General features: G+C 37.0%; 1 protein-coding gene across 8 annotated transcripts in view; it reads right to left on the bottom strand.

The window, feature by feature from the left end:
• Positions 1–889: 889 nt before the first annotated feature.
• The window catches only part of CACUL1 (CDK2 associated cullin domain 1), a 45,259-nt gene continuing 31,704 nt past the window's right edge, over positions 890–14,444 (bottom strand). For 3 of the 8 annotated variants that reach the window (XR_003253704.1, XR_003253700.1, XR_003253702.1), the window contains 2 exons: positions 13,890–13,993; positions 9,050–9,136 (listed from right to left, as the gene is read on the bottom strand). Coding sequence is in view for 3 of the 8 variants with exons in the window: in XM_026067060.1 (XP_025922845.1) it covers positions 1,355–1,395; positions 3,046–3,089; positions 4,182–4,320; positions 9,047–9,136 (314 nt within the window). In the remaining 5 variants the exon portion in view is untranslated. Of the gene's footprint in view, positions 1,396–3,045; positions 3,090–4,181; positions 4,321–9,046; positions 9,137–13,889; positions 13,994–14,444 lie in introns of those variants that run through there. The other 5 variants (XM_026067060.1, XM_026067058.1, XM_026067059.1 and 2 more) reach the window with 4 other exon arrangements.

Raw genomic sequence — 14,444 nt, forward strand, 5'->3', positions numbered from 1 at the left:
CATAGGTCCAGATCTACTGGATCTCAGGTCTCCTTAGCTGGATCCCAGCTGAGTTCATACAAGACTGGAAGCAGGGAGGGTGATGGGTACATATAGATACATTATGCCACATTTGCAACTTGCTGTTTCTTTTCTGTGTCTCTGGCAATTCAATGCGGTGATACACTGACTGCATCTACTATTACACCCCCATCACATCCCCTAAACAAGAGAAATGGCACAGGAGCCACAAAGCGATCTCTGAGAGGTACCATCATCCTCTGACAACCAGGTGCAAGTCTGCTTCGTGCTGATGGAGATGTACTTTGTAGACCTACTAGACTGGAGAATTTTACTCACAATCCATCCTAAAAAATTTAACCATGACAGTTGTTTCTATACAACATGGTATAAAACATATCTTAGCATTTCATTCAGTCTGGAATTCACATCTCAATCTATGGCAATTATGGAAGCCAATGAAAAGTTAATGAGAGGGATTCTGCAAGAGTTGGTCCCAGCATTAAACACCAATACATATGAAAAATAAAAATGGACAAACTACCAAGTCGCTGTTAGCGACAGTGGTAAATTCAACTTTTCATCTTTCCTTCCCAAATTCATCTCCTATTGATGCAAGAGAAAATTGCGACTTTGCAGCATGTTTGTTCACATCAGAAGTTTTCCCTCAGGAACATATTTTGCAGTAACAAAATATGGTCTATAAAGTTGCAAAGTGCACAAGCTGAAGGCACAGAGTACAAACATATAGGAAAACAGATTTTAAAAACAGAGGAAGTTACAAAAAACAGGTGAAAGAAGATCTGAAGTTTAAAACTCCCTGACAGAAGATACTTTTATATGGGACCAACTCTTAAAAGGTGACATCATTTTTGTACTAATGAACAAATACTGCAAAATAATGAAACTTTATTCTTATTAAGTAAAAGCTCCAGAAAATACCTTGAAGTTTAAAAACTAATACACTGATGTGTTAACTAGTTTTAAGAACGTCCTTAATATTAAGAAAAGAGTGCAAAAAAGATTCTTCCATTCTAACACTTTTGGAAGCTGCTGATTTCGGCTGCCCATTTCCACTTTGAAAGGATTGTTTTTCAAGGTGCGTTCCTCACAAAAATCGCAGAACAAGAACTTATTGAGAGACTAGACCAAGGAATCACGTCTTTCAAAGTCATCCCAATTGTAGCAGCAACTGACATTTTATTATATAAAGAAGAAAGTCCAAAACTCTTCTTCGAGGCATAGTTCGTGTCAGAGCTCGAGTATCAGCAGTTGCCAAAGGAGGCTCCGGATACCACCTGTGCTCCTCCAGTGTCTGTTCTGGCTAGGAAAAGAAGCTGATCCAGTATATTCACTATCTGTACCCCCTGGAGCTTGCACAAGCTGATGAGCCATCTGAAATTATACAAAAAAGTTGAAGAAATTCTCTCATATTAAACTTCCACCCCATGTCCTTTGTCCCCCCCACCCCTCTCAACAATCCTAAAAACAACATTACCTGCAAAACATTAACAGTGTAACCTGAAGCTGATGTACCAATTAAACAGTCATTCATTTATTTCAGATTGTAGTAAGAGTTCATAATGCTGTATGACATTTTAGGGAAGGACATAAAGTGATCATACCCTGCTTTATTAAAGCACAATAGGAAAACAGGCAGAAAGAATGCAATAAAGTGAACTGAAATTAACAACAACACCAGAATAGACACCATTACTTAATCCCCAAGACTACTTAATGACAAACAATCAGGATCTTATTTCTAAATCCTGACCTAGAATATATGGGACTAGATTTTCTCCGGTGCAAACTATTTACTCAGCACAGAAGATATAACCAGTCCATCAAGAATCAGTGACTGACTGCACACCAGTTAGGGATCTCTGGAATAGAGCAGCCAACTGGGAATGGAAATATCACTCCTCTGTGTGTCTCTCCCCATTCCCCACCCATCCCCAATTTATATCAGAGGAATTAAGGGAATAACAAAGTGAAGAGCCTCACAGTTAAACCTGCAGCAACAAACTTCATCTACAATTGGAAGAGAATTTCCCTGCTGCAAGACTCTTGAACATTGGTAACCAAATTACAGCTTTTAGTATCTCAGCTCAGATTGTTTTCTATTAAAGACATAATTGACCATTCCAAGTTGAAAAGCACAACTTCTCTAAGCTTTCTGTTCTGTCTATATATAGAAATAAGCAAAGGGTAGTTTAGACTAGAGGTGGACTGGCTCATCATTTCATTGCCTGTATGTGTATACAGGCTAGGTAGAGACTTCGGGCAACTATGCTCTTTCCTTAAGACCTCAGCTGTGTGCTTAAATGAAGCAGAAGCATCACAGGCTCAGCAGCTAGGATATCTTCCTACCTTAAAAGGTGGCTGTGGGAGCCTGGCAGAGTCAGCCAGGCTCTGCACCTAAGAAGTGTGTATTATTTCTCAGAATGCTAGTGGTTACATCAGCAGACAGCTAGCTGCATGCTGAAGTGCAGCCTTTGACACCCCTTCCTTCCTCTCAAAACCCAAAGGCCCCTTATTACTTGTATGCCCAGTCTGCAAGGGACTGCAGCACACTGCAAGGAAGGGTTAGAATTCACATTCAGTGTGTGCCCGCATTATTCTTTTCCAAATTTGTTCATAAATACTGATTACTGTACCTCTGCAGAACCATATCTGACAATGACCATTTGACATCCCTCAATTTGATAGAGAAGCTCTGCTTACTACTCTGAGAATACTCTACCAGACAGTTCTGCAACTATCTAGTTACAGCTGAGCCTACACTTCCTTGACACACTTATGCAATTGTCAGGCAAGACTATCAAAATCCTCATTAAAGCCAAGACTACTGCTTCTAAGCTGCCCATGAGGTCTATTATTCTATCATGAAAGGAAATTAGATTTGCAATAAAATCTAAGCATGACAGTTCAAGAGGATCACCTGCTAGAGAAACACATGCACAGAAATAGTCTGTCTCTTCTTGCTTGCTGGCATGCACGATAACCAGAGCTGATAAAATACCAGAGTACAGGATTCATACTTACTGTAAGTTAACTCTTCTCCAGCTCTCTTGCGTGACTGGTCACCCCTAGGAAACAGCAGGAAGATAGATACTTATTGTATGTCTACTTGGTTTCAAACTGTCTCAAACTTACTTCTCAGGCCAAATGCACAGCTTTTCTCAGCCCAAGTTCTTATGGCTTTGTTTTCAATGTCTTATTTCACATACAAATCTATCCAAAAAAAGTTTTCTCTACAGAAAGCCAGTGAACAAAAGTACTTTTCTCTCTCCTAACTTTACAAAGGGTGGGTCTACAATAGCATTTTGGGGGAGCGGGGATATTACCTTTAGGTGAAACTAGAGCATGAAAGCCAGTAGTAGGTTTAACATTTACCATACCCATATCAGGTGGATGCTCAAACTATGGGGCCCAATTCTCACTGTTCCATTGGTGACAGTAAAGATGAAGATTTTTTTTTTTCCCTGCAGAAATAGGTATAGCAGGAACAGAGCATGTTAGCTTCCCCAGCCTGATCTTGGTTTACCAGGCTACTGCAAAAGTAGTAAAGTATTGTGGCCAAAGTGCTGTGCTTCTGCCTACACAGTTAAATAAAAGAGCAGACAGCAACAGGCACAGTTCTGCGCAAACAACAGTATAGCTAAAGAACATTTTCTGCTGTCTCTTTTACTGTTTGCTCATTTTTTTCCAATTCAAGACCCAGTCAGAAAAGAAATGTCCATTTGAAATAAATACTAAAAATAAATAAAATTAAAACAGTACAATTGACTGTACTGTTATAAATTGCTTCTCCCTATCCCCAGAGCTATCAACTGACATTTTCAGAAACATCATTAAAAAATTATCAAACTATCAGTTTATAGAAAATAAATGGCCTAGGTACAGGGCTGAAAGAATGATCATGCATTAAAAGTTCAATCAAAACACAGGAGGCATGAACTGTAAGTGATCTGTTTCATGAAAATATTTTAAAACTGATGATCTTCTACCTCTTATTACCATCTGCCGAGTTTGTAGGGGAAAATTAGGGCACATTTCAGATACTGAGCTTTGAATATTCTTGATTAACTCAGAATACTTCTCAATATTTTTAGGTGTATCCATTTTTACAGTTTCAACATTGTCCAGGACAACTGCTGTTGAAGGCTAATAACTATTACCTAGTAAATCCATTCTGCATAAGCTCTCTTTGAAGTTTCTGATCTTGAGCAGCATATTCCTGAAGCTCAGATTCCACAGCAGGGGGTAGAATGTTTGGGATGAATTTTGAAAATAAAGCTGGTGCCATTTGTACCCATTCTGTAAGAAGAGAGAAAATAAAACATGTGAAAGAGATTTTTTGTAAAAATTTTATACTCTAAAAAGAAATGGTACCTTTGGTCTATTTTAAATAACTTTTAGGATCCTGAATTACATGTATCAGGCAAAAATCACATGTATATTTATTCAAGAACTTTCCCACCAAAAGTGGGCATCATCACTGGTACTAAAGCTATGTAACTGTAGGATGCATTCTTTGAAGTCTTTCACTTTTGTAGTCATTTGCCACAGCATAGCAAAATATTAAATGCTATTAGTTCACAGCAGTAATTATCCACACCTTTTAAACCAACATAAATAAGCTAAGKTTAAAGTGCAAAGAATCTGGGCACCATTCTCAACATCTCTCTAGACATCTAGACTTCAGAACCCAAGTCTTAACTAGATTAAGGATTTTTTTTTTTTTATTGTCCTCCTTGTCATCAAGGTGAAATTCATTTCTTGCTGTGCCTCACAACAAACCCTTGCAGATAACCTCAGTTATAACATTACAAAGCTAAACAATCCCAAGGATAGACACAACCACTCAGCAAGTATACTTTGACAATCAGATCATCTGAAGCAGTTTACTTGGGGAAGTAGAGTCAGAATTCACACACATTTTCCCAAGCCCTATTTCTAGAAAGCACAGCTATATCACTACACAACCCTGGTTCTCCTTCTCCCATTTCAAATGAACTGATGCAATTCTCTCTACTGAAGATTTACCAAAGTTCCTAGATGATGAGCACTTTTTAATGTTCAGATAGTTTTAAACTGTAGGAATTCAGCTTCAGGATAACAGATATGATCTAATTTCACTACACTGAATGTTGCCTTACAGAAGCAAGACTTAGCTTAAGCAAGATTACCTTAAAACTTCTTCTAGGCTGACAATAAAAGACCCAGAGAAGACTGAGTGAAGGCTGAGAACTGGGTTTATAGCAATTGTGTAAGAAGTTCTGAGAAGAACAAATAATTATTTTTAAATCCAGATTCTTAAGAGGTTGTAACAGCTTTCTTAAACCTCCTCTTTACATGGAAAAAAGGGATGCTTTTAAGTATGCTCACTAAGGCACACAACAAGTTTTTATCTAATTCCAGAGCATGGTTACTGGTTGAGATAAACCAAGCTTCAATAGTCTCCCCTTGACCAGTAAGCATATTAACAAAGCTGATATAACATGCTCATAAGAGAAGGTATAGGATTCCTGGAGAGTGTTCTGCTGAGACATGTCGTAACTGGAGTCCACTCTCCAGCATTAAAAAGGTCAGACAGTCCTGGAGGATTTATTCCTTAGCCAGTGAGAGCTTATGAGTCAGGTTAGTATTTTACAAGTTCTTTATCAATAAAGAAAAGTTTTAAACTGCAGCCAAATGCTCTAATAAAGCAATCCTCTAACAGCTGTATTCCTAAAGGGAAAGAAAAATGAGAGGACAGTTCCTAAAGAGATCATCTGCACACTTCTGTGGGCCTGTTGAGGAGAGCTGCTTTGTGCTCCCTGAGTTCAGGTGACAGGGAGAACATTTTTAAAAGAGTGGCAAAATTCTCCATTCCCATCACCCTTCTTGCTCCTCACCAGTTAGTCCTGTTACTCTTCCCACCTCACTGTTCTATACAAGTATTTTGAGACAGATGCTGTTCTTGAAGCTAAGGCCTCTGTGTTTCCAGGGCAACACCATCGATCGTGTGGAAACAAGTTACTCAATATCTTTGCACCTCTAAAATTGCTCTATAGTCTCCTAGACTCATGCTTTTCAAGTGCCCTTAAAGGAAATATTAGTAGGGTGTCACTGGAGAGAATAACAGGGCATACTGCCAGGAGGATGGGGATGCGTCAGGGAGAGGCATGGAGACTGCAGCTGTGCTTAGGAATGCTCTGGGAATGCAGTGCAGACCACAGAAGAAGAGAAAGCCTATGGCCACCAGCAGCATCAGCACAGCTTCTCCTCCTGCTGTGTTGTCTAAGCAGAGGCTTCCCAGTGCTGCTACAATCCCCCAACCACCTCCCAGCAGCCAGATTTTCTGCTTTACTGCTATGGTTCCCCATTTAGTCCCCTATCTCCATGATACATACAAAGCAACATGCCCCACTGAACAAATGCAGCACATCRTACATACCATGGGGAAAAAAGAGAGGAGTAAGGAAGAGACAGGCCAAAAGTTTGAGAACCACTACCTTAGACAAACTCTTGCTCTAATTGTTTTAGAATTAATTCTCAAGGACCAGCACCAAAGAACACTCTTTCATAATAAATGACATTAAAGTTCCTTATTTTCTTTCTTTTCTTCCCCCCCATTCGAACAACAATGGTTAGTTTTGCTGAGAGATTAAACGATTGAACTTTATTTAAAATTAAAAAAAAACCAAACATGTAAAAGCTGAGAAGCAGTGCATATAACATATTGAACTGTTATACTCTGCTTTAATAGTCTTTCCTTAACTCTTTCCAAAGACATTCTGCTTTATTCCAAAAAGATAGCTATTCTTCACAGGTTGGCCTTCAGATTGGCCATATAAACCCTAATTATCACCTGCACATAAATCAAACTTGCTCTTAAAACTTACCTGAGTGCTTATTTTGCATACAACATTCAAAAACACTACATAGAAGATAAAATTTGTCTAGCAAAATATGAACTCCAATCCTGGTGTCAAATATTTAACTGAAGCATTTAAAAAGATGACATGTTCAGAGTAGGCAACTCTAACTCCTGATTTTATTGGAAATCTTGTTGGGCTGTGTTTGGGCATTTGCACCTAAAGCCCAGAACCTGAACTTATACAAAGTGGTTTTTAATCTAAATTACTAATTCTCAAAATTATAAAGAAAGACTTTCCAAAATTAAAACTTCAGATTCAGAAGACAAGTGGAAAAAGAAACAAGCAGTATTTTAGAAGTCTTCCACTTTCCTAAGGCATGACTTACAACATATAAGCATGTTGTGTTAGAAACATGAAATCCAGTCACTTTGAACTGCAGTAAACTGGTTCATATGTTGTTGAGTACTTTGCTTAAAAAAATCTGGCTATAGAAATTAATAAACTTAGCACCTCAAGAGGCTGAAAAGTTTGAAGAGCAGGTAATTAAAAGCAAATCTGTACCTGTGTAAGCAAGAGCTTAAGCTGAACAGAAATCAGTCCCCTGGGTGTTCCTACTAAGCCGTGGAAAGCAGATTTCACAAGTTTAGGAACAACCTGTACACTTAAAGATCTTACAGGCTTAAGACAACTATTCAAATCTGATCATATCAGCAATACCAAGCCAAACTAACATCTACCTGTTAAGTAAACAGCAGACGGGGATCATCTGAAATAGACAATAAGGAAGTCACAGGTCCATCAACTATAATGGACTTGTGCAGTACCACAAAATTACACTGAACTGCTTTCAAAAGAATCATACTTTTATACTTAAATATATACTCTCCCTTTCCTTGGTATCGAACAGTTTTAAAGTGATATTCATTTCATTTTTAAAGTCATGACCAGGATGTTAATTTTACTGTTGTATGAAAACAAAGCTTACCTACTAAAAGTGATTTATCTACAGGTTTTGTAAAGGGACAGTCCACAACATTCATAGCTTGTATACATGCTGAATATTGCACTACAAAAAGAATCTGGGGTTTTTTGTAAAGTTTTATCATCCTCATTTCTATTTGTTTAATTTGGGATTCCAAAGGAAAAACAGATTGCAGCTAGGGCACAATCCTTCTCTCAGTTACCCCAAGATAACTGAGAGATGGTAGCAGTATTAAGAAAAAGAGGCAGTGGGGGGGGAGGGAAGCAGGCCCAATTTGGTCATTTAAGGTTTTTTGTTTTTTAATATAGGAAAAAAAAATAGACAAACATTTTGATTCTGAAACTTCACAAAAAGGCCAAACCATTTCTTTTCAGTTGTCAAAGAAAGATACAGCTGATAAGAGAGATTTACAGCAGGAACTGCAACGGATCCTTAGAGCATAAGAAATATAATTTTAATATTGCTAAAACTATACATCTTACAAGCTGAACTGCCATTTAAGCACAAAAATCAAGTTCACAGCAAACTTCAGGCACCATTTATTTGTGAATATTTTAAACACTTCCTGCACTGCTAAACTCTTTTCTAATATAGACTAGAGTTCTACTCAAGTCTCCAAACCTCACAGCATCACAGTTTTCAGTACAAAATTGATTAAAATCTACATGACTGGCTTCCTGTCAATTATAATTATTGTTGGGCAAGTTGCCTATTATGTACCCAGGAGTTAAGCTCTTCCAAGAAATAATATCAACCAAATAAGGGTTTCATAGAAGAAACAGTCATTTATTTCATGTCAGAGATCAGGCCTTCTGAAAGACTACTTGTAATAGAACTCTCACCATTTCATTAGTTCCTATTCTTAATGCGTCAGTCATGGCAGAAATTTAACAGCCTTCTTTCCTTATTTCTATAGAGCACAAGAATTATGTTTCCCTGTTGTCCTCAGAGCAGAGGGTTTTCTTAAAATGAATTTGATATCCCTGTGGTTATTATTCCACCTTGTGCAGGTCACAGAGATGGGCAGTAAGCAGAGCCAGGGCCTTTACACAGTACAGCTGAGCATTATGATGGATAGAATCATAATTTTTTTATTTTATTTTATTTTTCAAATATGCATTACATAGTGACTACATATTTAGGGAAACATCTCAGAACCACAATATGAGCTACTCCTAAAAAGATTTTTCTTTTTTACCTGGTCTTAGTGTATACAGGCCTTTCACAATATTTGCCATGGTTGAAGGAGTTATTTGAAACGGTGTTGACTGAGCTTCCAAAAGTAAAGCTGAAATAAAATTAAAAGACATATAATTAGCCATCATCTTAATCAAAAATACAGGCTCTTACACATGTAGTTTTGTGTAAAAGAAACACACTAATACTTTTCCTGTTATCTGATGTTCTCACAAAGGAAACAGCCAGGTATCTGACTGACAACTTAATTCAAGAGTAATAAAAGATAACCTTATGTAAGAGTATCCTATTCAAATTATGCATGATGAAAGTGTGAAATAAGTTATTTTCATCCCTTTTCAGCTAGGTATCCGGAGCTGCAAGGAGGAAAAAAAACAAGGAAGCAACAGCTTTGTAAGTTTTCAGATACAGAAGTGAAGTAAATTTATTTTTAGAAGCATTCTCACACTACGAACACTGCTGTGGTAAATGCCAACAGGACCACAAATCCTTGCATTATGGTATTTAAAATCTCGTCCATAAAACTGAGGCTGGATTGAAAGTCTATGAATGAAGTACAAGTATGAAAATGAACATGAAATCAAATAAGAAAAAGGTGTTTGTTCTTCAATCAAAAATGAACATTTCTATTTCGTTCTTGGTATCATCTGTAGTAAACATATCAATAACGGCATCTGTCTCTTGTGGAAAAACCTGTTAGTAGTAGCAGATTGTTTATATTATGATATCGGAGCCTTTAGCCTGGCTTGAATTTAATTTGAGGTTTGTGCATATATATGAATCATAAAATAGACAAACTAATAAAAAGAAATGAGTAAAGTTATGCCAACTGCTGCTTCTCAGTTTTTGTTTCTACAAAGAATTTGTACATTATATAAGCCACTATATAAAGGAGAAATGACTGTTACCATTCTGCCTAAAAGGTATATCTCCTCTGCTTGCAGTACTCTGGTTTTTAACTCCAGAGCTTCTCCAGTTCCATCTTTAGCATCTGCCACTATGACAATTACCATAAAAAGGAAAACACTTTTGTATTACCCTGAAACTGGGTAAAGCGGCTCACAAAATAGGGAGACTAAGGAAATATTTTTCTCTAACCTCTTGGTCCAAGTTATCAAAGCAGTTATATTTAACTGTTATAGATGAATTTACTTTACAAATAACTTCATCTTAAAGGGGCTTGGTTCTTCCACAGCTGAAGCCTTGAGATGGTGAGGGCCTGTGATTTGTTTTGTAATGACACATTTACAGTCTCTTCCCTAAACATTATTCTTGAAACAACTTCCTGGCAGCCAAGAAAGTTACAAATTGTAAAATTAAAAAGGGGAGAAGGCTTTATGAAGAAGATATGTAGACAGCCATACACAAACCATACACTATACACGTTTTTAATTAGACTATAGCTATTTCAATACAAGTCTCACCAAAAGATTTGTAAAATGGCCAGAGAACTGTAAATTTGTTCTTCATATTTTCTATGATGCCCTAATGTGTTCTATTATGCTCATGCCACATACATATAACAACTTATTTAAAACGAAGTAAGTCTAAGCAGTTATACAGATGACAAAATCCGGAGTTAAAAAACACTTCAACATTTAAATTTTAACAAATGTTAAGAAACAATTTGATTAACATAGCTATTTGAGTTTATTACTGGCAAACTGAGAACTGTACTCACCAATAATGTCTAGGTTATAACCAGCAAGAGCAAATTAAAAATATTTCGGAAGCTATTTCATATACTTGTACATGGACAGAACATATTGTAGGAAAAAAAGCCATTCAGAGCTGCTTTGGGGACAAACCCAAGCTTTAAAGCAAGCTACCCCACAGCTACATAACTAGAACGCATGTCACCATTTACATCCTCTGAGTAAATGAGAAACTTCAGGTCAGACATATTCCATCCATTTCAGATGAAATCTGAAATAAGATGCCCATACCTTGACCACACCTTCACATATACTGTCATCCTACAATTAATTTTTTGAAAAATAACACAGAACCAGTAGGTGGCAGAGACAAATGAAAGTTGTATTTTATGGTATATATGGATCAGAGAGAAGAGTTTCCAAGAGGCTAAGAGTCCATCAGACTGTCTCCCCACCCCATTCCTCTCAGATATGTCTCATGTACTGGAGACATGCCAGATGTGTAAGATGTTCCACCCTTTCTTCTTCTCTTCCAACCAGTGAAAGCCACCACTGCAACCTGTACACACACACACCCACACACCCCACAAGCAGTCCCTTAATATGTTCAAAGTGCTGCCGAATGGCAGAATAATTTGCACAAGTAATAGTTTAATATGATAATCAAGGATAATTCACTACTACAAACATGCAATATTTCTCATAGGTTTCTTCTGAAGCTAATTTTCACCTATAAAACTCTCAATTCCACTATGATCCTATCAGATCACCTGTGAACAGATGTATTTGTGATAGGAAGCAAGTGAAATGATCAGCAATTTGTTTTTATTCTAGATTGCTGACCATACCCCCTGTAGAAACCAATTTCATGAACAAGATCAGTGAGAGAATTCACCTGGAGATAAAACCTCTTAGTACAGAAGTATCTTCTTCATCACTCTCTATTGCTGCGTGACATGTCAACACTTCTTTGTTTTGGCAAACAGCTTATACCACATGCTACAATACGAGTGCAAATTGCTCACTCCTGGTTTACAGTCATGCATATAAATATGATAGTACTATATTCAACAATAATATAACAAAGTAAGGGCATGTATTTCCTGTTGTTTCTCAACAGGATAAAGAAAACAAAGAATATTTCATTTATTAAACCCTACAGTACAAACTAATCCAGCCAACACTTTTTCTAAAAGCTAGATGTATTTTCAGAACGATTTCCGTAAGAATGAACAGGACTCCAAGTCTCTCTGGATCTGAAAATCTCAACTTAGTTTTATAGACAAAGATATAAATATATAATAGATGCAAACTCATTCACAAACAAATTCATCTTCAGTTTTGCAATGAAACCTAACCAATTCCTACCCAAACTTTCAATCCAATATTACTTATTAACAGAGCACCATTTGAAAGCTCAGAAAAAATAAGAGCAGAAACATCTGTGTCAGACACACAGAAGTTAGCTATGTTGTTGTTTTACAATCTTACATTACAAAAGACCTGCAATTCATAAGGTTTAAGCTCTTGCTTTTTTTAGAATAATTAGCGAGTCTACAACAGAGAAGCTACACAGACTCCTTCTACCTACTTCCAGACAGCTCTGCCTGCAGCATTTACACAGATAGGGCAGGGTGAGGCAGAATAAACTCAAATCTCAGGTGAACAACAGTGGTAATCATAGACATGATACTATCTGACCACCTCCACAATGCTTAGTTTGTAAAATGTAATTTTACTTCACAAGTAACCAATATGCAAAAGATTTAATTAACCTGCAAATAGCCTTGAAAATAACCCATGGCAGAATCAAAGAAGTGCGGGTTCCCACGATGAAATGCTTTGAGTGCAGAAAGCTATAAGATGCTTTAAAATATTGTTAAACTGAGGTAAGACACAATACCCATAATCACCTCAGGACACTAGAGGAACAGTGGATGAACCATACTGGAGTCACTAAGGTATGAACCTGCAGCACTTCAGGTACTCTGCAGTAACCAAATGTATGCTGTTACTCCACAGTAATACTGTAGTAGATTACCCCTGAATGAAGGTTTAAGCTACTTCATAATTACAGTGGGGCACTTAAGGCAAGATGAAGAACTCCAGTAATTACAAGAGGAGCAGACAATATGTTACAAGTTCACTTGTTCATAACGCAAGATTTACTTGCAAGAACTAAGGGTTTGCTATTCTGAGACTCTTTTTCTATCCTTCAAAATTCCTTTCAAAGTAGAGTTATTTTACTCAGCAAAGATGTATTTTTTTCTGAGCAAACAGTGAAACTTCTGCATGTAGGCTCACAAGATCTTTCTTCCTTTGTGGTGATCAGGTAGAACTTCATAATAAGATATTGTAACAAATCATATATAAGTATGGCTTAGGGCAGACGTGCTCAAAACCATAATTATTCAACACACTTTCAAAAACTGTAAAACATATTCACACTAAAAGCAACTCCAAAAACTTTCACAACTAAGGCATTAGTTAGCTGTTTCACTCAAGTCTCTCTAGAGTAACTAGAGACTACAACAGAGAAGCTACGCAGACTTCTTCTACCTACTTTCAGGCAGCTCTTCCCGCAGCATTTACACAGGGCAGAGCGAGGCAGAATAAAACCAAACAGAACTAAACAGAAGCAGAACTGATATGTGTAACAAAGCTACAAAATAAAATAAATTTATCAGAGAAAACTTAATCCCAATGCATGAACTCTTTAGTACTTAACTCCAGTATTTATACAATTCCACTGAACTCATGGGAATTAATCTTTGCAGAGTAATCATTTTTACATCTCCACAGAATTTGAGCCCTTACACAATGGTAAAAATGGAGATATACACAAATGCACAATAATAACAATAGAACTATAAGTACACAGTTTAAACAAAGCTTAGATCCTTAGTACAGGCTTATATGTTTTATAAGAATAGAAACCACTTCCCAAATGCAAAACACTAACATAGAAGGGAAGAAAAAATGTTCACAAGTGCACACAAGCACACAGGCAGAAATGACTGAAGTATCATAATGATATGCTAAGACTATCACTTAGCTGGAAGTGCCATAACTAAGCAATTTGACACATCCTAGTCCCTCCCCACCCACAACAGAGAGAGAATACTACTGCTCTAAACAAAGAATAAGAAGAAATATTTTCCTCAGATTCCCTCCTAAATCTCTCCTCACCTTTGTGACCAGTTTAAGTTACTGTTGTTTCTCAATACCAAGATGTTGCAAGAACCTCCCAGAGCAGGGTTACAGCCTAATGTGCACCTTCCTTTCTTTAATTTCTGGGAAGAGAACAGAGGTAATTGCAAACTCTTGTAACTGGAAACTAATTGATCTATCCACAAGTGGAAACAACAGTACACTTATTTATTTATTTATTTGTTAAGATTTAAAAGCAAGTTTGCTTTGGGCACCAAGTTGCTGATCTCCAAAAAGAGAAAAATAGCTGTTACTTATAAACCACTCTGCCACTGAATTTTACCTACTGCAAACACCAAAGATTACGAGTTTCAGGAGCTATTAATCTATTTACATCACCAGTGACACTTAAAGTTCATAAAAATTAACATTCTTCTAGACACAAAAAAGAACAAACAGGCAAGATGTTTCCATGGCACTGAGACTATAGGTCAGGAAACCCAGGTCTACTCTACTAGAAAAGACAGTGACTGCTCAAGGACAGAAAACCTGTATTTTTCAAATTTTACTTTTTGCAGACTCTAGCAGGAACAA

The sequence above is a fragment of the Apteryx rowi genome, unplaced genomic scaffold (genome assembly GCF_003343035.1).
Source record: "Apteryx rowi isolate R43461 unplaced genomic scaffold, aptRow1 scaffold_253, whole genome shotgun sequence".
Lineage (NCBI taxonomy): Eukaryota > Metazoa > Chordata > Aves > Apterygiformes > Apterygidae > Apteryx > Apteryx rowi.